Genomic DNA, 22,943 nt, shown 5'->3' with positions numbered 1-22,943 from the left:
ACAAGTTTGGGGGCTTGGATTTCCTGTAGGGCCTGGTAGAGCTACGGGGTCCAGGGGTGTCCGGCAGACCAGGACTGGAAGTTTGGATGTGAGGCCCGTGGGCAGCAGGGTCCCCTCCCCTGGGGCTGGAGGGGACCCAGCACACCTGGCCCATCCGCACAGGGCACCTCAGGTTTCACTGTGGCCGTGTGCTCTGGAGGCAGGGACAGACACTTGTGGGAGCAGACGTGGCAGCTAGGCCCTGGTTCCACGGGGAGAAAGCCTTTGTCTCTGACGAGGCGGCCAGTGAGGACAGGGGCTGCCCACCAGGGTGTGAGCCGCCTGTCCTGGGGGCCTCCTAGCAGAACCATCAACAGCAGCCTCAGACACAGTTTGCTTGGGGGAGAAAGTGGGCAGTTCCCATGGCGGGAGCTTTCTGAGAACTGGGAGTCATTGGAAGTGCAGTCAGGGAGGACTTCCTGCAGGTGGTGACCTGATTGCCCTGATCTTGGAGGCAGATTTCAGGGGAGAGAGGAGTCGTCATGGCCCTTTAAGTTGGCCCCCTTCCAGCATCCTTCTGCTGGTGAGGAAGTGAGGTCCCGAGAGGGCCCTGCGGGCTCCAGCCAGGTCACCCTGGCAGTGGCGTGAAACTGGACACTCCTGTGTCCATGGCCTCTCCTCCTGTCCCCCTCATCCTCTGGAGAAAACTGCTACTTTCCAGAACTCAAGCCCTCTCACCCAGTCCCTGGAGGCAACAGCAACAACGGCTAGAAGAGGTCGTGGAGGGGCACAGGCGGAGGGTGCTACCAGCCCCCACCCTCAGCCCTGCCTGCTTCCTGAACACAGCGGGCCAGGAGGCCAGGCGCCAGGACAAGCCCAGACCTACGCCTGCAGTGTGCCTTTCCTGCTCACGCCCCCGGCCCCACAGGCCCCACACCCTGCCTTCCACTGCTCCCCACGTCTCAGCCTTGGAGTGGGGGGAAGGACAGGAATCAAGGCCTAGACCACCAGGCCATGGGGGTCCCTGGGGTCGCACAAAGGGGTGAGTGGCCCAGAGAGGGAAGCAGCGCGGCACAGGGGCCACTCCAGGCGTTCTGAAAATGCAGCCGGGGAGGCCCTGGGGCCCTGCCTTGGGCTGAAGGTGAGCTTCTGCGCGGGCAAGTCAGGTTCCCCCACTGGGTGCACCCCCAAGCCTTGGGGTCTGGGGACAAGCCTCCTTCAGTTTCAAGCTGCATTACAGGCGGGTCCCACGGCTGCACACAGGGCGACACTGCACCTACCCACTCACTCCCTTGGCTAGCAGTGCCCATCATAGACCCTGCACTCTGGGCACGACAGGGACAGACAGGAGAGACGGGGCCAGCCCTTGGGACCCCAGGATGAGCTGGGGAGATGGTGCATAGACAAGCGTACCCCATGTGAGTGGGAGGCCAAGGAGGCCAAGGGAGGGGGGTCTCCTGAGGATAGAGCAAGGACAAGGGGGTCAGGGCCTGGATCTGGTCCCCGGTGGCCTCTGGCACGCCATAGCCCTTTCCTGTCTCTGCCCCTTCCTCCCCAGTAGGGCTGAAGTGACTCCCTTGTGAGTCAGCCAGTGGAGGGATACGGTGCCCCCTGAGGCCTTTGTGCCTCCTTCACACGCCTGCACACACGCATGGGGCCTCCCTCGGATGACACAGAGAGGGCCTTGTCCGTGGTCACCCAGTCAGCAAGTGGGAACCAAAACTGGGCCCACCCTCCACTCTGTCCCTGCTGGCCTGGGGCTCTTACCCCACACCCAGGCCTCCCTGCCCCTCCCTCATGTGCAGGAGACTCACCCTTACACACAGGGCCACAGGCCTAGACATGGGTCCCTCTCACCTGCTTCCCAGGGCCTGGCATGGCCCCGCCTGTTCTTCATCATCTCCTGGGACCATGGCCACCAGTGTGGGGGCTCCCTTTCCCGCTCTGCCAGAGTGCAAATCTGGGGAGCAGCCACATGGGCAGCCCTTCCCTGCCTTGGGGTGCAGCCTGTCCCCCAGGAATGCCTGGACTGGAGCCCTAGGCTCCCGTAGACCAGGAGAGACACGCCAGTTCTCAGGCCCGGTGGGCCTCTCCCCTGCAAGAGGCCCCGCACGGCTCCTAGGACCAGCCCCGGGTTCCCCAGCAGAGGTCTGACGTGGGCCCTGCCTATCGGCGTCTCCGGCTGTGTCTGTGAGAGGCACTGGGATTCAGGGGACCGGGTGATGGGGGAAGCTCTCAGAGTGGGGAGTGAGGGCTGTGTCCTTCCATGAAGCAGAGGAAGAGAGCTTGCCGAAGGGCACGGGCACCGAGCCACAGAGCCACAGCAACCTGGGGACCTCGGAGTTCCATGGCTGCAGGCTCTTGGCAGTGTGGGCTTGCAGAACACGCAAACCTGAAATTGCAGGAGCTAAAGCACCTGAGATCCAGGTGCCCTGGAGGGGGTTTATTGTCTGCATGTTAGGATAAGCTCCCTCTAGGGTTTGAGAAAAAGAAAATGTGCTCATGTTCTACCCCTAGGTTCTCCCTTCTGCTGTGCCACTGCTCACTGCTCCTCCTGCTATAGCCTGAGCTTGCGGCCTTAAACCCTTGAGCTCCATGATGGCATTGGGTGTAAGTTCCAGGGTAGTGAACACCTACCACCTACATAATCCACACACCTGTAGCTTATCCATCCATCCATCCTTCCACCATCCATCCATCCATTCATCCATCCATCCATCCATCCATCATATACCCATCATGCATCCTTCCACCATCCATCCATCCATCCATCATCTACCCATCATCCATCCTTCCACCATCCATCCATCCATCCATCCACCATCCATCCATCCACCATCCATCCATCCATCCATCCATCCATCATATACCCATCATCCATCCTTCCACCATCCATCCATCCATCCATCCATCCACCATCCATCCACCATCCATCCATCCATCCACCATCCATCCATCCATCCATCCACCATCCATCCATCCATCCATCCATCATATACCCATCATCCATCCTTCCACCATCCATCCATCCATCCATCCACCATCCATCCACCATCCATCCATCCATCCATCCATTCATCCATTCATCCATTCCTCCATCATCCACCCATTATCTGTCCATCCATCTACTCACCCACTCATACAACTTATGTATCCTGTAGGAGATAGTTACAGTGATGTCTCTTTCTCCTGTCCCCTCGTCCCTTTCTCGTTCACATACACACCTACCCCCTGACAAGAGAAAACAGTAATTCTCAAAGACTGTGGAGTGAAACCCAGTGGGGCCTCTGAGAGGCCCTAGATCTACAACTGGTTGGCAGGCAGCTCTGGGATTTGTGACACCCAATATGCACACACGTTCCTTTTACTTAAGATTATATATGATTTGGGGGTGGCTTTGAGAGGACATCATTGATCCTAACACTTAAGAGAGAAATAAACATCTTACGTGGATCATGTGCCCTGTCAGTTTGTCTGTGTGTCTTTGGCCCTAGTACCTCTTACGCAGAGCAGTGTAAGTTCCTTTCCTTAACAACCTCCCCACCCATTTGTCCCTTGTCCCTTGGGAACAGGAAATGGACCCCTGTTGGATCCTGCCACCCTTTAAGCCACACTAAACCCCTGCCAGGACAACCAGATTTAAAAAAAAAAAAAAAGATTTTGGGGGAGTGCCTGGGTGGCTCAGTTGGTTGAGTGTCCAACTCTTGATTTTCACTCAGGCCATGATCTTACAGTTCATGGGATCTGGCCCTGCATCAGGTTCTGCGCTAGGTGTGGAGACTGCTTGGGATTATCTCTCTCCCCCTCTCTCTCTTCCCCTCCCCCATGCTCTCAGTCTCTCTCTCTCTCTCTCTCTCTCAAAATAAATACATAAACCTTTAAAAAACAGATTTTGGGCAACAGCGGATGAAGTTCTCGGATGGGGACTACTGTCCTCCCCAGTGCGTGTGGGGGAGGGCTTCAATCTTCCAGTGAGACCCAGATTTCAGAGGCGGACAGCCTCTTTCCAACTCCGCACTTTATAGACGAGGTTCCGGACACTTGTTGGGTACAAGATAACAGGAGCTGGCAGCACCACATCTGCATCAGCAGGTGGCCTGGGAGCGAGGGGTGCATTGTCCTCACACGGCCTAGATGCCGAGGACACCCAGTCCCTGCTCCTCTGGGCCTCAGGCAGCTGCTGAGCTTTGAATCTGGAGCAGCCCAGCTCAGCCACTCCCTGCTCAGCCTGGTGGCCTCGGGGGCTCAGCTTTGGCACCCGGCCCTGGTGCAGGGGGTTTGCATGCTGTTGCAACGGCTCTGGGTGTGGGGACAGGCTCCTCAGGGCAGGGAGTGGGGCCCCAGCTGGGCCTGGCAAGGAGCTGGGTGCTCAGCCTACAAGAACTTGGGGGATCAGAGGCCCGTGTCATCTTTACATGGGAAAATTGCGTAAGATTGGACAAGTGCTGCTACTTGGGGAGGAGGAGAGGCCGGGTGGAAGGAAGGTGACACAGGGAGACCCAGGACCCCCCAGGGCTGAGCGTAGGGCAGAGACCCAGCTTCCGACTGTGACCCTGGGGGACGCAGAACCGGGAGATAGGCCACAGCTGTGCTGTGCTCCGAGTATCAGCCAAGCTCTCTGAGCTCCAGCGGGCTCCCTGCCTTCCTGCCAGGGGGAACAGGTCAAAGCCTGTGGCCTGGCTGTGGCCCTACGCCCACACAGCCCCAGAATGCTCCTCCCTGAGGATCAAGCCCAGCTTCCCACAAACCCTGCTCAGCCGACCCACCTTTAGTGTTCCCCCACTGCCTGGGTCTCCGTGCAGCCCCTCCGGCCCTTTCTTACCTCTGGGCCTTTGCACCTGTTGTCCTCACTGCCTTCCCAGGGCTGGGATCGCAGCCCTCTGAGAGTCCGGTGAGCCCTCCAGCACCCCACCCTCCCCCCCACAGCCCTACAGGTCTGTGGTGCCCCAGGGCCCACATGATCCTGGTATGCGGTGGGCGGTCTCTGAGAGTCCCCTGACTTAATGACTGTGGGGAAGCGGTGGGGGCGGGGAGGAGGCAGAGAGAATTCAGGCTTTGGGGCAGACCGCTCTGCCAGCCAGGGATTAAATCCAAAAAGCAGTTTGTGCCTCAGCGTCCTCATCTGTAGCAAGGGCAATTAACGTCCTCATTGGAAATGTCTCTTGGCCGCACCTTGACTTCTGAATGTCGAAGTCTCGCAGGAGACCACCGGTCTTCACGTGGCACCCAATGCGGCTTTCCCTTGGGACTTGTACAAGTAGGGCCTGCCCTAGCGGGGAAGCTGGTCGGGCAGGAGTCAAGAGAGGGAATTTCCACTCTCTTTGAGAAAGAAACCCCAAACTTCAAAGGCTGGGTGGGGTGGCCCAACCCTGAGCCCCAAGTTTGTTCCCGAGAAGGCCACTTCACGTGGACTTTGTGCCAACCTGCTCCTGGGTCCCCGGAGCCCAACAGGCCTGGCCACGAAGGGAGCTGTACTAGTGACTCAGAGGGGCCCCAAGGGAATCCTGACATCCGTGTTTCGAGGCAGGGCCCCCTCAGCCCACCTCGTCCTTCAGGGTGTGGACAGAACCACAGAAAGCCTGCGAGAACACAAGTCCCTGCCCCTGACCCGCTTCCCCACACGCTTCAGGAGCACTCCCGGGTAGAATGGCGCCACGGCAGCGTCACAGGCACGGGGGACAGACAGCAGGCTGGGCTTGCAGGCACTGGGTGGGGGGTGGTGGCCCTGTGAGGCCAGAGAGGTGGCTGCTGGGAACGGGAGGAACTGTGTCCCTTTTGAGTACTCTGGGAACTCCGGGGACACTAGTGTCCGGCCGAGTTGCGGAGGTGGAGGCCGACAGGAAGGCAGTGGGAGACTGGCTGTCCTGGCTGCAATCTGTCCCTTGGTTCCCAGAATCGAGGCCCAGGCCCCACCAAGGAAGGTCCCGGCCATCACAGCGTCCCGTCGCCTTGGCACTTGGGCTGTGGGAGCCGAGCTCTGCCAGGCAGGCAGGACGTTGGCCTCTGGGGCCCCCGGAAGGGATGTGAAGGACAGCGATGTCAGGGGAGGGAAATTACCAGGGCCTGCGAGGGGAGGAGGCAGGTGGGCCAGGGCAGGGCCCGGGGGCTAGGAGCAGGGAGGCCCCGAGAGAGCTGTGGGCCGGGGACCTGCATGCGGTCCCGGGGAGAGGCCCCGGACAGAGGTGAGGGAGGAGAGCTGGAGCCTCTGGCCCCTTGCCTCCCAAGAAGAGCCCCAGGTGCCCGGCTGGGCCCTGACTGGGGGTGCAGGGCGGTAGGAGTTGTGGGGCACACCGCAGGGCCGACCACAGATGCTGGGGAACCCCACGGGAGCCCCCAGGCTGAGGGCTGGGAAGGGGTGCTGGCTTTTTGGATTCCGAGGAGAGTGCCTCCTGCTCTCTGAGTTTATGCCTGGAGAATGCCACCGCCCTCCGTAAAGTGCCCCCTGCCTGGCCCCGAGGTACGGGGGACCCCCCAAAATTTCAACATCTCAGACAATGGGGACAGGATGTACAGCTTTATTCTCCTCCACGAGCTCCTAGGGGGAGGCCTTGCCGTGGGCGCCTCTGGTGGGGGGCGGGCCAGCCCCCGTGCCCAGTGAGAACACAGGCCCCACACGGATTCTGCCCCCACAGCGGCAGCCAGGGGACCATGAACGGGCCTGCCTTCGCTGGCAGGGACTGGCGGTGGGGGCGAGGCGGCCTCCTGGAAGCCCTCATCCCACGTGCTGACCTGGGGTGGCCCTGTGGGCTCTCTCGGGGTGCCTGGCTCCCAGGAGGCCCGGGGGTGGGTGCTTGTGCGGAGTGAATTTGCCCCTGAGGTGTGAGCGAGCCGTGGAAGGAGTGGCGGGTCGGTGCGCAGGGGAGCACAGGCGTGGCTGGTGCAGGGGACGCCCAGACCTCTGACCCGCCTGCCCCGTGCGCGGTGGATCCGGGCACTCGAGGCCAGAGTGGGAGGAGCCCTCGTGGGAGGCCCCGCAATGGGGTGGAGGGTGTCGGGGAGGACCGGGTGGCCGGGACCCCGGGAGAGGGCCGAGGGTCCCTCAGAGGCGGGTTCCCTGAGGTAGGGGGGCTTCCCGCCCCCGGGGTGGGAGCCCGAGGAGGGGGCCGGCGGCCCCGGGGGAAGCAGGGAGGAGCGCAGGAGAGACAGGGACTCTTTCCGCCTGCGTGGCCGAGTGCGGGGAGCGGGGCAGGCTGGCGACGGCCTGCGAGGGGCCGGGTGAGAGCCGGGGGCCGCCCGAGGAGCGTGGGCTCAGCAGGCCGCCCGGAGCAGCGCCCACAGCAGGCTGACGGAGGCACTGAGCCACAGAGCCCCGTGGCTGCCCGCCAGGCCCGCGGCCGCGTTGCGGTTGCACTGGCTGCCTTGGCAGCAGGAGACAGAGAGGGTGCGGCCGTCCGAGGACATTGTGCTGTTGGGGCACACCGGGGAGCAGGACTTCATGACCAGGATGCCACCGGGGTTTGCTGTGGAGAGAGGGGCGAGGGCCGTGGGTGGAGGGCTCTGTGCGTCCCCCGCCCGGCCCGCCGTGGCCCGGGGCTGCCGGCACCGCGGGCCCCGTCCGCTTCCAGGGCTCCCGGGGGCTCCGTTGTAGTGGGAGGTGGTTAGAGCAGGGGTGGGCAGAGCCGAGGGACAGGCAGGCTGCAGCGGGACGAGGAGGGTGTCGGGGGCCGGTCCCCACCTGCTCAGGACCCACCTCTGTGCACAGTCCCCCCGCCCGCACGTGGGCCCACGGGGGGGGGGGGTGGGGACACCAGACGCCCCAGGAGCAAATTCTCCGGTCACACGTGATGAGTGGTCACGACCGCGCTCAGCTATTACAGAACAGGGCAGTGTCCACGAACCCTGTCCTGAGCTATTGCCGAGGAGACGGGAAGGATGGGGGCAGGTGCTGCCGGGGACATTGACCCAGCGTGGCCGCCTCCTCCCTGGCTGAGCCCTGGCCCCTTCCCCTGAGAGACGGGTATTAGGTGGGCCGTTGGGGGGCCGAATCGAAGGGCCCACCGGTGCACTGGGCGTGGCACTCCGCGGGAGCCACAGCAGCCCCAACATTTACCTTTGTCACAGGCAAGACCCCTTGGCCCTCGGCGCTTTGCTGTAAGGACAGCGGCCTCCCCCCCAACCCCCCCCGCCCCTCCCCCAGGATTGCCAGCAGGGGGTCAGGAGACACCTCCATCTGCTGGTGATGCTGGGAGCACACGGGCGTGACCACCGACCGGCCTCTCGGTGGCCGCGGGTCCCGTCCCCCAGTTCCTGCTCCGGGATCCCTCCTGTTCCCCCTCACGCATCAGCACCCTCCCCACTCGGGGGGCCTCTGCTCACGGCTCCCTCTGAGGAGCACCGCCCCCATTGTCATCCAGGGCCATGACCGCTCGGGGAGCACCGCCTGGCAAGACACATGGGTGGACAGACAGACTCAGCAGATGGGCAGTGAGGAGCAAACAGGAGGTGGGGTAAGGGGCGGGGGATGGGGGTCTAAAGGAAGCCCCCACCCCGGGGAGGGAACGGGGGCCCTCAGGGTGTCTGGTCCTGTGTGGGTGTAAGAACTCATGCTTCAGCGGCAAAAGGCACCCATGGGGGGGGGGGGTCCCGGCATGGGGGGGACCACCGGGACCAGCTCCTCCCCAGCCCTCCCACCCACCCCTCCTTGTGCCACAGCCAGAGCCGCAGAGCACAGCGGGTGCTCAGGGGCCATCGGCCAGGTGACTGAAAGAGAACATGACCTGCCTGTGCCCCACACGCCCAGGACTTGGCCAGAAGTAGGGGAGCGTCCCCTAGGCCCTGAGAAAGTGACCTGGTCCTTGGGCAGGGTCCTTCTCCGCCTGACGGGAGCAGGTCCAGGAGGCATCGAGGGGTTTGTGCTGCCTCCTCACAGCGTCCCTGCACCAAGGAGGGGTGGGGTCCAGCCAGACACCCCGTCTCCCCGTAATAAGGGGGCTCTGCGTCCCATGTGGGAGGGCCTTTGTAATCATCGAGGTTCACAGGGAGCTGGGGCCCCAGCGAGGCTGCCTGGCTCATCCAGGGCATGTGACGTGCTGCCGGGACCTCCACAGACAGGACACCAACGGGGACAGGGATCGGTGGGGGGAGGGGGCTCCTCACCCCCTCCCAGAAGCAGTCGCTCCTGCCTCCTGGACCCCACATGGCCACCTGCGGCCAAACCTCAGCACACATGCCTCCCCCCTCTCTCGGGCCGCTCAGGGACCCAGTGTCTCTGCAGCATCTTCCAACCCCCCCCCACCTCACTTCAGGGTCCCACCCTGTGCTGCTGCCCCTGCAGGCCAACTTCCCCACTGCCCTGTCTAGTGACCCGGTCAAGCTTCCCACCCCTCGGGGCCACCACAGCGACCGGGCCCCTCACCTCCCTGCCTTGCTCAAACTCCCACCATGTGACCTTCTGTGGCCCCCCCTCGCACCCTGACCCCGCCTGCCAAGGTCACCATCAAGCACCACTTGAGAGCTCGGGGCCCCAGCCCAGCCCTTGACGGCTCAGGGAAGAACCAGACCCGCAGAGGGACTTGGGAGGTCAGAGGAAGGAGGGAGCCTGTCCTAGGGGTCCGGGCACGGGGGCGGGGGGGTCGTCTGTTGGAGACAGGCTACAGGTGTGGCTGGGAAAGGCAGGGTGATGGTGACGGGCCTCGGGGCCGAGGCCGTGGGTCCTGTCATGATGCCATGGGCCGGGCTGCCCCCGCAGCCCTGTACCCCACCCTGTCCTCCAGGCGCCGGCCTCCCTCCAGGCCCAGTCTTGCCGAATCCCTGTGCGGCCTGCTCCCTCCCGCATCTCTCACTCGGGCTCCCTCTGACTCGAGCGGGAAGGCCACATCTGGCCTTGCTCTGCGGTGTCGGGTCGGGGTGTCGGGGTGTCGCTGGGCTGCTCCTAGCCCACCTCCCACCAACACGGAGGCGGGCTCCGGCAGAGTGGGCAGGTCCCTACCCCCTCCGGCACCGCAGGGGGGCCCCTGGCTGGGCTGTGGGGGTGCGTGCGGGGTACTCACTGGCCTGGGTGATCACACAGTACTTGTCAGTTGGGGCGCACTCCACCAGAGACTCGCAGTCCTTGTGGCCACAGCACACGTGACAGTGAAGGGCCCGGGCTGGGGGGAGGAAGCAGGGACCCCTGTCAGCGTGGGCTGGGGAGAGCCTGGGGGCCATGTCTGGCCCTCTCTGAGCCTCCGCCACCCCCCCTTCCCTCCGGAGGTGCTCCCGGTCCCCGGGGACGGGGCTAGAGACTCGGCAGGCCGGTCAGCAGGAGCGAGGGGGCCCTGGGACGGAGGAGGGTTAACTTCGGGGGGGATCTGGGCTCTGCTTCTCACTGCCGCTGCCCCTCTCTGAGCGACACAGTCCTCCCTATGAGATGGGACCGAGCACAGCCTGAGGCTGCCCGGATGACAAGTCACAGGCTCTTGGCCCCTGCCCCACCCTCCTGTGCTGGGGCTCCCGGCCTGCACCGCGGCCTGGACCCGAGGACAGCGGGGGCTGGGAGGGTTTTGCACACCGTTGGCACCAAGGGCTGCTTAGTTAACAGGAGGGAACAGCCCTGCCCTCCCTGCCCGGGGCCTGCCAGCGGCCCCTACCCCAGACTGATCAGTGGACAGTCCACAGCAAAAGGCCCTGGTGACCCCCGGCCCCGTGCACTGTGACCGGCCCCAGGCCCCGACCACAAGGATGCAGGACAAGGCTCCTGGCCTGGAGGAGCCCGCAGGCTTCCCGGGGGGTGGGGGCGGCCAGCTGAGGTTGGGATGGAGTGGGGTGAGTGAGATAGAGTGACACTTTGCGGGACACCTGGCCCAGGTGTCTTCATAGAGGGCAGGGGCCAGCTGGGAGGGCTTCCTGGAAGGGGTGCCCCTGGAACTGCGAAGGGGCCATTGGGCAGGTGGGAGAGCCAGCATGGAGGGGCACGTGCTGCGAGAAAGGGCACGTCTGTGCCAGGCCTGGGGGCTGTGGTGTGCCCGCTCCGACGTCAAAGCCGGCACCTGTGGAGTGGGGTGACAGCATCTTCCACACACGGCTCAGTGGACATCAGGGACCCCTTTCCCTGGGGAAGTGGGGACACTTGTGGCTGAACCACGGGTGATGAGGTCAAGCTCAGACAGACCCCAGGCTCAGAGGCTTTCTTCCCAGGTTAGGGCTCTGGAACACCCCCAGGAAAAAGAGGCAACTCTGGGGGTGACCCCTGGCTGTTCCTATGCTCCTGTCTGCAACCGAGTCTGGTCGGGTGGGGGGGACACTCCCAGCTTCCTCTGAACTAGAAACTCACATTGCCTCTGTTTCCCCCTCAGGGGTCGGAGAGTCCCTGTGTAGGGGGCTCTCCACACTGGGGAGGCCTCACTGGGGCCTCCGGGCAGCCGCCCCTCACCGTTGTGCCAGCCTCTCTTCTGACAAACACCTTGTCCCCTGCCCCGTCCCCAGAGCCAGCCTCGAACCTCTGCCCAAGTGTCCCCTCCATCTGTGTTTCCGGCCTCCTCGGGATGAGACTGGTCTCCGAGGCGCCTCTGTCTCTGCCTTCCCCCCCAGGCGGTTCCCCAGACAGGCCGGAGGCCCCAGCTCTCCCACCTCCACTCGGGGCATGTGGAGGGGGCTATTATCCCTGGGTGGTAATTATTCAGCTGCTAATCACAGGCTGGATCACCCCCTCCCCGGGGCCCCATTTCCGGTGGCCCCAAAGCAGCAGGTGCTCTCATTCAAGGTCACACAGCCAGCAAGAGGGGCTGGGAGTGACCAACTCATTTCCCTGATTCCAGCACCGAGAGTCCTGCCTCCCAAGAAGCCCCTTTGTCCAGGAAAACAGGACACTGGCCTCCTGGCTGGTAGCCGGTCCCCCTGTCGGCCCAGAGCTCTGCAGACTCAGGCCTGTCACCGGCTCTTTCACCCACGACAGGCAGATATACTAGAAACTATGCCCAAAGGGACACAAAGGTCTCCAGGTCTCCCCCCCACCACACACACACGTTCCTCAGGGGGAAGCCACGCCCAGCAGCTGTCTGTCCCCAACCCTCCCACCCGGGTCAGTGGTTCTTACCCAGGTCAGTGCACAGAGCGGCCAGAAGCAGAAAGAGCAGGAGTGGCCTCATCGTGGGGCATCCACCGGCTGGGACTGGGGAGCGGCCGGCACCAGGTGCCTTTATATGACTGGCCTCTTCGCCGGGTCAGACCTAGTAATTTAGCTGGAGCTGAACTTGGGACGGCAGGGCCAGCCTGACTCATGCTGCCTGGGCTCCCCTCTGCCCCACCCCCAGGGCTCCGGGGGCTCTCAGGTCACCTGTGCCCTCTCTCTGCCTGCCTCCCTGTCCTGAGCCTTTGGCCTCCCGGTCCCTCGAGGTATCATGAGGCCCCAGGCCCGGCTGGGGAGAAGGGAAGGTCTCAATAGTCTATGGGTGACAGCCCACGCTTGGGGCCTGGGGGACACAGCCCTGCCTGGGTCTTCCGGGTAAGCACAGCCATTTCTCCTGTGTCTCTCCCCTGGCCAGGCCAGGCCAATCAGGGAGGTGCCAAGCCCATTTGAGTGGGGACACTGAGACACTGCAGGCTGAAGCCTGGCTTTGGACCAGCGCGTCTCAATTTTTGTGCACGCACACATCACAGGGACCCTGGTGAAATGCTGAGTCTGAGGCCCTGGACCCTGCATCCCTGACAAGCTCCTGGAGAGGCCGGTGCTGCTGGGCTGCAGGGATGACCGAGCAGGGGTGGGCAGGGCCAGAGGGGCCCAGCATCTCAGATGGCACTGAGTCACTGCCCATTGGCCTCCAGGCCGGGCTTGGGGGACCCTGAATGACAAGGGTGCCCCGGGAGGATGCAGGGACCAGCCTGGGCACAGTGGGCTGCCCCCAGTTGCTGTTTTGGGGTCTGGCTAGGGTTCCAGAGGCCGAAGGTTGGAGCTCACACCTCCTGGTGTTTCCACTGCGTCCCTTCCGAGGGCCACCCGCCTCTCTCTTCTGGCGGCCGGAGTCCCCTCCCCAGCGACCAGAGCCTCCCTTCCAGATGCAGTTCCGACCGTGTCACCGTCCGCCGAGAGCTCTGCAGGCACACACTGTCCACATAAGCCCGCCTCGCCTGGCCTCCCCTGTGTCCTCCAGCCTCCCCGCCCTCCCCTCGGCCTCCAGAGTGAAGCCACGTGCCTCCATGCCCTCACCCGCGCCCAGCCCGATGCCCGGAACACCCTTCCCTCCTTTCCTTCCCCGGCCGAATCATTATCTTTGTCCGGAACATTCTTAGACCCACTATTCCTGCCTGTGCCCTGGCGGCGCCTGCCTGGAGCCCGTGTCCTTCGCCAGGTCCCCCGCAGGGCCTCTGCTCCGTCACCCACGGAGGCTGGGCCAGCTGCTCACCCCTAGAACCAGGTGCACAGGCCGGGAGCCACGTGCATGGACGTGGGGCCCTGGCGGTGCAGCAGGGGTCAGACCCGCGCTGGGACAAGCTCTCTCCACACCGTCGCCGCCTAGCAAAGCGTCAAGGAGCCTGGAACACTGATATTTCATATTGGCTGTTTTTAAACTTTGTGTAGAACTTTCTCAATTTCAGATGTATGGTGTGTGGGGTCCCATCTGCCACGGCCCCCAAAAGACCGGGATGGGCTCACCCTTATCAGGAACCTGCTGAGAGTGTCGCGAGGGCGCAGCAAACGCACGAGCTGCAGTCGCTGCGTCCGGAACGAGGGCACGTCAGTGTGCTGAGAAGGGAGGGGTAAGGCCTGCGCAATCCCAGGGTTGACTCCGTGCATCTCGCCCCGTCTACTCTACCCCATCCACGCCTCCCAAACCCTCTAATACGCTGCACGGCATCTACCGAACTCCTCCCACCTTCATCTGCCATCAGAGCTGGGTCACTTTCTGTGGCCACGGACCGTGACGGTTAGCTGGGCTTTGCCCAGCAGCACCTGGCTTCCTTGGTCTGAACCCCTGCCCTGCACGCAGCGGTCATGAGATAGAGACCGGACTCCGAGGACCGAGCTCCTTGCCAGATTTCACCTCATCCTGACCTCAGGCCTGAGAAAGTTCTCTCCTCTGCTGCGAGGGTTAGAGTGGGAAGGGTGACTGGGAAGGGTGCGATAGAGCCCAGACTGGTGCCAGGATATTAGAGCGTAAGGCAGGTGGCCGGCCCTAGGTCCAGCTCAGAGGTCAGCGGGGAGAGGCCAGGTGAGCGCCCAACGGCCAATAGCATCCTTTAGTTTTCCAGCAGGGCCCAGTCTGGGTTCAGGGAGGGGGATCCCCTCCCTACAATTGCCAGCTGCCAGCGCTCTTTGGGTGACGCCGACCACGGCCAGCCCCTCCTCTCACTGAACTCAGACCTGCTTGTCACCTTTGTGGCACCCCCAGGCCCCAGGTAACCCTGCCTGGGCCTCTGTGCTTGTCTGAGTGTGCAGCTGGACAGCTGTGGGTGGGGAGGGAGCCTGGGACTCTGGGATCCCCCTGCCCCAGGTCACAGACGATCGTTGGTTCCACGGCTCTGATTCCTACTGAGTGTCAGGCTCGGGCCCTTGGTGCAGGGGTACGGAAATGCGGGGCCGAGCGTGGGCTGGTGGACCCACACTAAGAGAGATCAGCCAGCTCAGGTGGTGGGCACCCCGCGCCCGGCCTGGTTCTATCAATGCCAGTGGCCGCTACCTGGAGAGGTACCAGGTGAGAGCTGCCTTTTGAAGTAGGGCTGGAGGGAGGGGACCCTTGAAACTACAGGAAAAGCCAATGCAGAGGAGCCGGCTGAGCCAGGGCGCCAGGGCCCCAAACTCTCCGCGCAAGCAAAGTGGGCTGCACCCTCCCCAGCGGGCGCAGCGTGGCTCAAACTGGGGTCCGTATTCCTGGGGATCTGTGAGCACTTTCCCCTCTCATAGGGCCACTTGGGGAACCCGGAACTTCGTGCATCTCAAAAAGCCTTTCGGGCAGAGGTTCTGCAGCTTCTCCAGTGGGAGACCTGGGAAGGGCCTGCCTATCTGGGGAGCCATCCTTCAAGGACGGAGCGGGGTGGGGGGGGGGGTGGACCTACCCCCTCATTGAACTAATTGGGCTCCTGAAACTTTACAAGCTGGGTGTTCTCCAATTAAGGTCCAGACTCCCACCCCTGACGGCAGGGACGCATGGCTTCCCTCGCCTGGCGTAGAACTCCACTCCTCAGAGTGGCTGAGGGAGAGACGTGGGGCTTCCTGTCCCACAGGTGCGTAGGCAGGTGAGGGAACTGGGGCAGCAGGTGAGGCCGTGGACTTGCCAGCACAGAAGAACTTCATCCCCCCTTCCAGGGAGAGACCTTGGCCCCCGTTAGGAACCCCCAGACCTCCCCGCGAACCAGAGGCAGAGTCCGGCCCCTGCCGCCCCCTCCCTCTCTCCTACCCCGCCCTCGGCTCCTTCTTTCCACCCTGCCTCTGACCCCTCTTCCCTCCGGTGCTGGGAAGGAAGGGAAGAGGACCCAGAATTCGAACGGAGGCCCCTTCCTGTTGGGCAGGGGCCGGGAAAGGGGGGCTCGTGTGCCTCCATTAGCCAAAGGGGACTCCTGCGCTCTGACCCTGGTCACACCCTAAGCCCTCATCATGTTCATGCCCTGAGCCCTGACCCTGACGAAGGGGTTCAGGACAGTCCCCACCCCCTCCTCCCCAGCCATTCGTATCACCCTGGCCCCTGGATTATTTTGAGCCGAAGGAACTTGAGACCCTGAGGGCTCAGGAGCACTTTTGCCCCTCCCTTAACTACATAGAGGAATGTAAATTGGGCGTCTTTCCCAAAATAAGGGTTATTAGCAGACATAGGTTTTATCTGGGCGACCCATCTGGATGGTAAGGCAAACATCTAATTACCAAACATCACCCTGTGAAACGCATTCTTTCCTTCTGAAATCCCAGACCCCCCCCTCAGGTCAGAGTGACATCTGTCCCCCCTCCCCCCCCCCCCCCCCCCGCCTTTGGAATTTCCGTGTCTTTGTGGATTCTCCCTATGAAATTCGATTTTCTCCTGTTCATCTATCTCAGGTAGATTTGATTCCCAATGCAGCTAAAAGGATCCTGAAGGGAACAGGAGTTCTTGCCCTCCGTGAAGGGGTGAGGCATTCTCGCTCCCTGACGCTGGTCACATACTGAGAGAACCTGGCCACACTCTGAGCCTTGAGCCCCTTCACGGGCTGAGCCCTGGCCCTGGCCACAGAGAGGAGAAGCTTCTCTGGTCTTGGGGCCTGCAACCAGGGCATGGGAAGGAGCAAAGAAAGGCCGGTTTGTCTGGGGCGGAGGGGGCCCCACAAAGGCCTTTAACAGCAGCTGGAGGGACCTGGCTGGTGAGACTCTTTGAGTGCTCTGAGCAGAAAGTTTGGTGTTTTGAGTCATTCTGGCCTCTGCCCTCCCTGGCCCTGGCCCGCTGCCTTCCACTTTCCTACAGCAGGGAGAATACCAGCTTCTCTGTATCTACCCTGAGGGATCCCAGCCTCAGGGTTTGGGGTGCTCTGAGACTGCACGCACAAGCACAATGGGCTGCTTGTCCGGACGTGCCCCAGATGGCCTCTCTGAGAGGTCAGACTGTGACGGGGAGGGGGGAGGTGGCTGGGGGTGGAAATTCCCTCTGGGTGCCCGGGGGTGGGGTGTCTGCTGCTCCAGTTCTGGTCCGTCTGGACAGCAAGGAGCCAGGATGCAGGGATGCCCGATGCCAGCCCGGGCAGCTGGTACTTCCCAGGAGCCACAAGATGGCAAACTGGATAAACAAGGATGTGCCCCCTGCTGGCACTCTGCGGGGCACACCTAATGGCCCGGCCTGCCCTCCCCTGCAGGTGGGGCTCCACAGCCAGCTTCCCAGAAGAAAGGCACCGGCAGTGAGCCAGGAAGGGTGCACGGGCGCTCGCTGGCTGGGGCAGGGGCCGAGGCGGACCAGGAGGCCGTCTCAGGGAGTGTGTGCCTCTCCCTCTCAGGGTGCTCTTGAGTTCTGTCCCAGCAACTTGATTCGGAAGTCACGGCACTCTCTGGGCAGAGGCTGGCCGTGGAATTCCATGTTCCATCATCCTGCTGCCCAGGGATCGTGTCATGAGCACGCTGTGAAGGCGCACACACGGGTTGTGTCTTTCCACAATGACGGCTTTATTCAGTCACCCAACAAGGCTGACACCACCATAGAGCAGGTTCTGGGTTCCAAACGCAGGGACATTTTGCCACGTGATTAACTTGGCTTCTTCCACGGCACCCAGAGCAGAACACGAGACAGGCCACACGACAGACAAGGCAACGGAAGGGGGTCAAACGCCAAGTCAGTCTGCGGGCGCACAGTGGAGAGGAAGCCTCGGTTCCGTCCGAGCCAGCTCTCGGCACTCACTGCTCATCACGTTCAAGCCCTTGAAGGATCTCGGGGCTGTTCGGAGACCAGTCGGGCAGAGGCCTCGGCCGCAGCTGCCCTTTTGAGGTGGTCACACATAGAGGGGTCGTGTCTGAAGAGTCTGACGGTTTGCTGCAAAAGTCTGCCCCTTTTAAGGGGTTTAGTTGGTCCCGGGGCCCCAGCGGACCTCCTCTGCTTCTGCTTGTCGTCGGTTCCGGGGTGTCCGCTGATGCTGGTCTGGCCGAGATCTCGTGGCGGCGGTGTCCTTCACTGCCTGTGTCGCTGCTTGACACAGGCCCCCGCTGGACCCGAGTGACTCCACCTTGCTGTCTGCAGACGGCCAGCAGCAGGTACAGCTCCTGCCCTCCGGCATCCAGCTCCATCTAGCGCCTCCTACTGGCAACGCAGAGAGGCAGCGGGAAGCCGGGCAGAGGCCGGCGGCTCGGACCTGAGCCCTGACTTCGCCAGCACCCTCCCGCCACTGAGGCCGCACCCCCAGGCCTCCTTCAAGCCCCAGAGAGCAGAGTGGACGATGCTCGAGCCAAGGGCGACCAGCGGGAAGCCGGGGCCTCCCCGGCATCTCACAGCATCCTCCGCCCTCCCGGCTGCACGAGGGCAGCCTCGGCCGCTCCGACTCCCCTCCCACCACCCTTTCGGGCCTCAGCCGCGTGTGAACTCACGCACCGAGAAGCGGCCCACGCCCCTGCCTGCCCCGCGCTGCCCTGCCGCGCACGCACGCGGGCTCACACGCACACGTGCGCGTGTGCCCTGACCCACGCCACTCACACGCATGTGCACACGTGCTCACAGGCCCCCGGCCTGGCCCAGCTTCTCGGCCGTCACGGGGCGTCGCTGGGCAGGGCCTCGGCCTGTCACGGGGCTGGCTCTCCTTCCCAGCTGGCGGGGCCTGGGCGTGCCGGGGCTTCGCACAGGACTGGCTGAGAGCGCCACGGGAGGGCCGGAGAGAGGACGCGCCTGGGAGCCCAGGGGGCTGCGGCCCCTTCCCCGCAGAGGCTGCTGCACTGTGTCGGGGAGGCCGGGCTCTGGGGTCTGCGGACCGGCTGGTCTGGTCTTGGCTGGGTGGCCTCTCCTTCTGCAGCTTGACATCCTGTCGTAAGCTGGTGGTAATGGTGTCCTCCCCTGGGGTGAAAATGGAAGGGGATAGAGTGTGTGATGCGTCCGGTACAGTCCGGAATCAGGAGACGATGTGCCAGTGAAGAGGAGGGTGGTAAGGTCGGGGCTCCAAGGCGTGGGGTTTGCTTCAAGCCATTGGGAAGACGGGGGTGAAAGGGGACAGACCGCAGAAGGGCCGGGAGGGCCCCGTGCAACAGAAGGGACCCAGGAAGCTTCTAGGGCTCCAGAGAGTGAGGCTGCCAGACGGCCGTGGAGCAGGGTGACTTCGGAGCCACTCTCCTCCCCAGGAGACAGCAGGGGACGGCCGAGGCCACGCTGACTGGGGAGCCTGGGCCTTCCTCGCTGGGTCCAGACCTTGAGCTCACACCCTTTTGCCAGGTAGGTCAGGGTCCGGCGGGGCGGCCACAGCCACCTTTCCCCAGCCGGGCGGGCACCAGGCGAGGTGGCTTTGAAGGGGAACGTCGCGTCCCCAGCGCTGCTCTGCGGCCCTCCATTCCCAAAGCCCTGCGCAGACGAGCCCAGGTTCCCCCTCTACCTCATTCTCCACGCTACCCTGTTTGTGCGTCCGCCGAGGCCCCTCTACAGGAAGGGAGCATCTGCCGGGCCCAGCTTGGCACCTGCCACCTGGAAGGCCCTGTGTCGCTGTGGCAGGATCGTGTCTGGGACCCAGAGAGGCCAGCTGGCTGGCCTGGAGGCTGGGACGCCCTGCTGGTGGCACCACCTTGTTGGCCGTGCTCCAGAAGCCCGGCCGGTGGGCAGACAGGGGCTTGGTGCCTCAGCCACCTGGACCCTCGGTCTGCAAACAGGAGCCAGGTGAGAGAGGACTTGTCCAGATGGAGATGGGAGGGCCCCCCCCTCCCCCCCACTGGTCATGCAGTCATTCGTTCAGTCCACAAACACCTATCATGCCTCCCACGTCTTGGGCACCATGCCTGGCTTTGGCCCACGCGGCCTCGGCTGGGAGTGGGAGGGCCAGTGGTTTTCACAGGAAGGAGGGCCCCAGGGGCATCAGGGGCATCGAGTGCCGGCGAGGCTCCCACACCTGGCTGGGTCCTCCCGGCAGCGAGGCCTCGGGCAAGCTTCCTGCCTCGATTCCCTCGTCTTTACCACAGGGACCTCCATGTGGCCAACTGTGAAAGGCACTGATGCGCATCTAATGAGATGATGCCAACGGGCACCATTCGTGCTCACCTGTACCCTCTGCCTCGTGCGCGGTTCCCAGGGCTGACACTAGACTTCCTGGCCTGGGGCTCACTCTTGGCCTCCATCCCTGGATCTTAGCAACGCCAGCAAATTGGTGCCCCCTTCAGTCCCCAAGGCCCCCAGCAATGACAGCTGGGGTTGAGGAGTCTGTCCGCCTCACTCCTTCACCCGGGTGGGACGGCTCCGGGGTGAGGGTTCTACACAAACACCAGGCGATTCCCCTGGGATGAAGCCCGTGGCCTGCAGGGGTGACTGGCTGGATGATGCCTTCTGTCTCTCGTGTCCCCTAGAGATGGCCCTTCGTGGCCTGAATGAGTCACTTGCTCTCCGATCCTCAGCTCAGGGGCTGCTTCTAGGGGAGCTCAAACCTGGCACCCTCGGTAGCCGGCCTGTGGTCGATCAACCAGCAGCCGTGGCAATGATAATGAGGACCTCAGTTGTCGCGGGAACCCTTGGACAGGCTGCAGGCATCTGCACAGTAGACCAGACTTCTATCTGCGTCTGTGGTTTGATGTTCCCTGGGCTACTGAGTCCAGGAACACATTCCCAAGTGGTAGCTGAACGGGATGTCTCCCCACCAAGGGAGCCCTGTCTCTGGCAGCGGCCGTGGGGAGGCAGGCCTGGGCCGAGAACCACAGGCGCTGGGCCAAAGTCTGGCTCCGCGTTGTAGCTGGGGCGGTGGAGGGGTGGGGCGTGCCTGGCGCCGAGGCTTAGAGCCTCGGTCTCCCGAGTTGGGTTTGGGGGCCTTCCTCCAGGCTGGCCCTGAGAGTCAGACAGGGGTAGAGTGCTCTGTTACCTGCAAAGCCCAGCCATCCTCCTAGACCCCTCGGAGCCCAGACGGTCCAGGAAAGGTGTGTCTACACAGGCATCGTGACCTCCGAGGAGGGTCGAAATGTGACAAAGATTGTGATCTCAGATGCCGTTAATTGGAAGGACCGATCCAAGGGTAGGGAGAGGGATTCTTACGGAGGGGAGATGAGAGAGAGAGAGAGAGAGAGAGAAAGGGGGAAGAAGGGAGAGGCAGAGACAAGACAAAGAGAGACGCGGAGGCAGGGAGGGAGCCCCTCGGGGGTGCGCGGGGAAGGTTCAGCAAGCAGCTCACCCACAAAACTGTGCGGCTGTATCTGGGCCTAAGTTTACTCCCGGTTATACGCTCATGAAAGATACATGGCGCACCAGTCACAGAGGAGAAGGAAATACACCGGACTGTCTGTGGGGCGTCCCACGTGGCCAGCAGACGCGTTTGCTCGCAGCCGAAGCGAGGCGCCCATTCTGCCTGGGCGGCTGACTGAGAGTTGTGTCTGTGTTGGACGGCAAGAGGCACTTGCCTCCGCAGAGATGCCACCTGGGGGCTCCCGATCGCGGTTGTCAAACCCTTGGTCTTGGGCCACTCACAAGGCTAACGGCTACGATCGCTTCTGCGTGGGCAACGGTCTCTCTCATTTTCTGAAGTCCAAGCAATCGACAACACGATAAACCCAGACGCGACTTTGTCTCCTGCCGATTTCCGTCCGCCGAAGGGGTGCACAGCGCGCGGGGAAGGGGCGCACAGTAGCCCCGCCACGGCGCGTGTCTGCCGTCGCCACCGGCTAGGAACAGCAGGCAGAGGGGGGAGAAGGGAAGAAAGGACGCGGAGAGAAAGCATTAAGTAGGAAAGTGAGGCGGGAGCAAAGGGAGGGAGAGGGGCTGTGCGGTGGGCTGGGCTCCGACCCAGAGCAGTCAGTGGAAAGGGCAGGCAGGGCAGGTGGCGCTGGGGCCACAGCAGGGAGCCTAAGGCTGTTTGCACGCTGGGGCCCCCCACCAGAAGCCCCCCAAGCACATCACGGCCGCCAAGGCTGTAAATTAGAGAACATTTAAAATTCAGCTTCTCTGGGGCGCCTGGGTGGCTCAGTTGGTTAAGCATCCAACTTCAGCTCAGGTCATGATCTCACAGTCTGTGAGTTCGAGCCCCGCATCGGGCTCTGCGCTGACAGCCCAGAGCCTGGAGCCTGCTTCAGATTCTGTGTCTCCCTCTCTCTCCCTGTACCCCCGCTGCTCATGCTCTGTCTCTCTCTGTCTCAAAAATAAAAAAAAAAAATTAAAAAATAAGATAAAATAAAATTCGGCTCCCCTACCACACTCGCAGCCTCTTAAGCACTCAGCGGCCACCTAGGGTGAGGGACTGGTGGCATCTTAACCAGCCCCGTGTGGAGTGCGGTGCCCAGCAAAGTCTGAGAAGTGTGTCTTTGGATCACAAAAGTTCTCCTCGTCCCGTTTCCCCAACTCCACGCAAACCAACGTTATTTAGATTATCTGGATTTCTCAGGGAAAGTGGTTCGTCTGCCTGAAAACCAGATGTGTCTCATAAGTTCCACTTGTCTAAGTGGCCCCATGGGGATAACCCCATCCCCGTCTCCCTCCGTTTGCTATAGAGAAGAACCCAGAGCCAGCCGTGAGGCTCTGACAGAGACAGGAGTCAGAACTGACCTGCCACAGAACGTTCTACCCGGTCCCGCCTGCTTTCTCTGCTCCTTCTGGAGCACCGCATGCGCCTCCCGTGCACCTGAGGAGACCAGGAGCTTCCCAGCAGGAAGAGCTGGGATCCGAAGCAGGCTCCAGGCTCCGAGCTGTCGGCACAGAGCCCGACGCCGGGCTCGATCCCGTGTCTCCCTCTCTCTCTGCCCCTCTCCCACTCCCACTCTGTCCCCCCCCCAAAAAATAAAAATAAACATTAAAAATAAAATTTTAAAAAAGATGGCATGAGTGAGGAATGAGAGCTCACCACATATTCTTTCCTTCGCTCATTCATTCATCATCATCATCACCTGCCACAGAGAAGCCGCTGCCTTTCCCCCCCCTCAGGGGTCCGCCATAAGGGTTCCCCACAAAAAGCTCTGGGTTTTTCTGGATGGTGTGACAAAGCCTGTGCCGTTTGGGGGAATATTATACACATGGAATGCTGTCGTATGAAGGGAGGCTTGACTTCTTCTCACTTGGCCTGATTCCCTCAGGTTTCGTTCAGGCTGTTGCCAGTGTCACTAGTTGGTCCCTTTGATTGCTGAGAAGTGTTCCACGGCGTGGACGGAGCACGGCCGGTGTCCGCGCTCGCCCACCCAAGGGCATCTAGGTTGTTTCCAGCCCTGACTGTTTTGAACGAGGCTGCGGGGGTGTTTGCACGGGCACACGTCTTCGTCGCCGGGAGAAGTGCCCTCGAGCGACGGCTGGGCCATGCGGAGCTTGCGTGTTCGGTTTTAGAAGAAGCTGCCGGACCGTGTTCCTTTGTGACTGACCGTTCGACATCCTTGCCAGCCGCGTGTGGGCAGCCCAGTTTCTCTGCGTCCTCACCGGCATGTGGTGTGGTCTCTATTTTTTTATTGTGGCCTT

At 62.6% G+C, this 22,943-nt stretch overlaps 2 protein-coding genes across 2 annotated transcripts in view; one reads left to right on the top strand and one right to left on the bottom strand.

Annotated features, from left to right (window-relative positions):
* Nucleotides 1–7,227: 7,227 nt before the first annotated feature.
* LOC125924920 (lymphocyte antigen 6E-like) lies at nt 7,228–12,044 on the bottom strand. Its single transcript, XM_049633738.1, has 3 exons — nt 11,993–12,044; nt 9,969–10,067; nt 7,228–7,439 (listed from the first exon to the last, which is right to left on the bottom strand). Exons 1-3 carry the CDS (start codon nt 12,042–12,044, stop codon nt 7,228–7,230), a joined length of 363 nt encoding a protein of 120 aa, XP_049489695.1.
* A 2,421-nt stretch (nt 12,045–14,465) lies between these two features.
* The window catches only part of LOC125924912 (cytochrome P450 11B1, mitochondrial-like), a 14,947-nt gene continuing 6,469 nt past the window's right edge, over nt 14,466–22,943 (top strand). The window contains 4 exon segments of the mRNA XM_049633731.1: nt 14,466–14,588; nt 14,798–14,927; nt 16,708–16,846; nt 17,539–17,676. Coding sequence (XP_049489688.1) covers nt 14,466–14,588; nt 14,798–14,927; nt 16,708–16,846; nt 17,539–17,676 — 530 coding nt within the window.

This window comes from Panthera uncia, chromosome F2, assembly GCF_023721935.1.
Source record: "Panthera uncia isolate 11264 chromosome F2, Puncia_PCG_1.0, whole genome shotgun sequence".
Classification (NCBI taxonomy): domain Eukaryota; kingdom Metazoa; phylum Chordata; class Mammalia; order Carnivora; family Felidae; genus Panthera; species Panthera uncia.
Note: the sequence above shows the minus strand (reverse complement) of the source record. Positions and strands in the feature narration are given on the sequence as shown.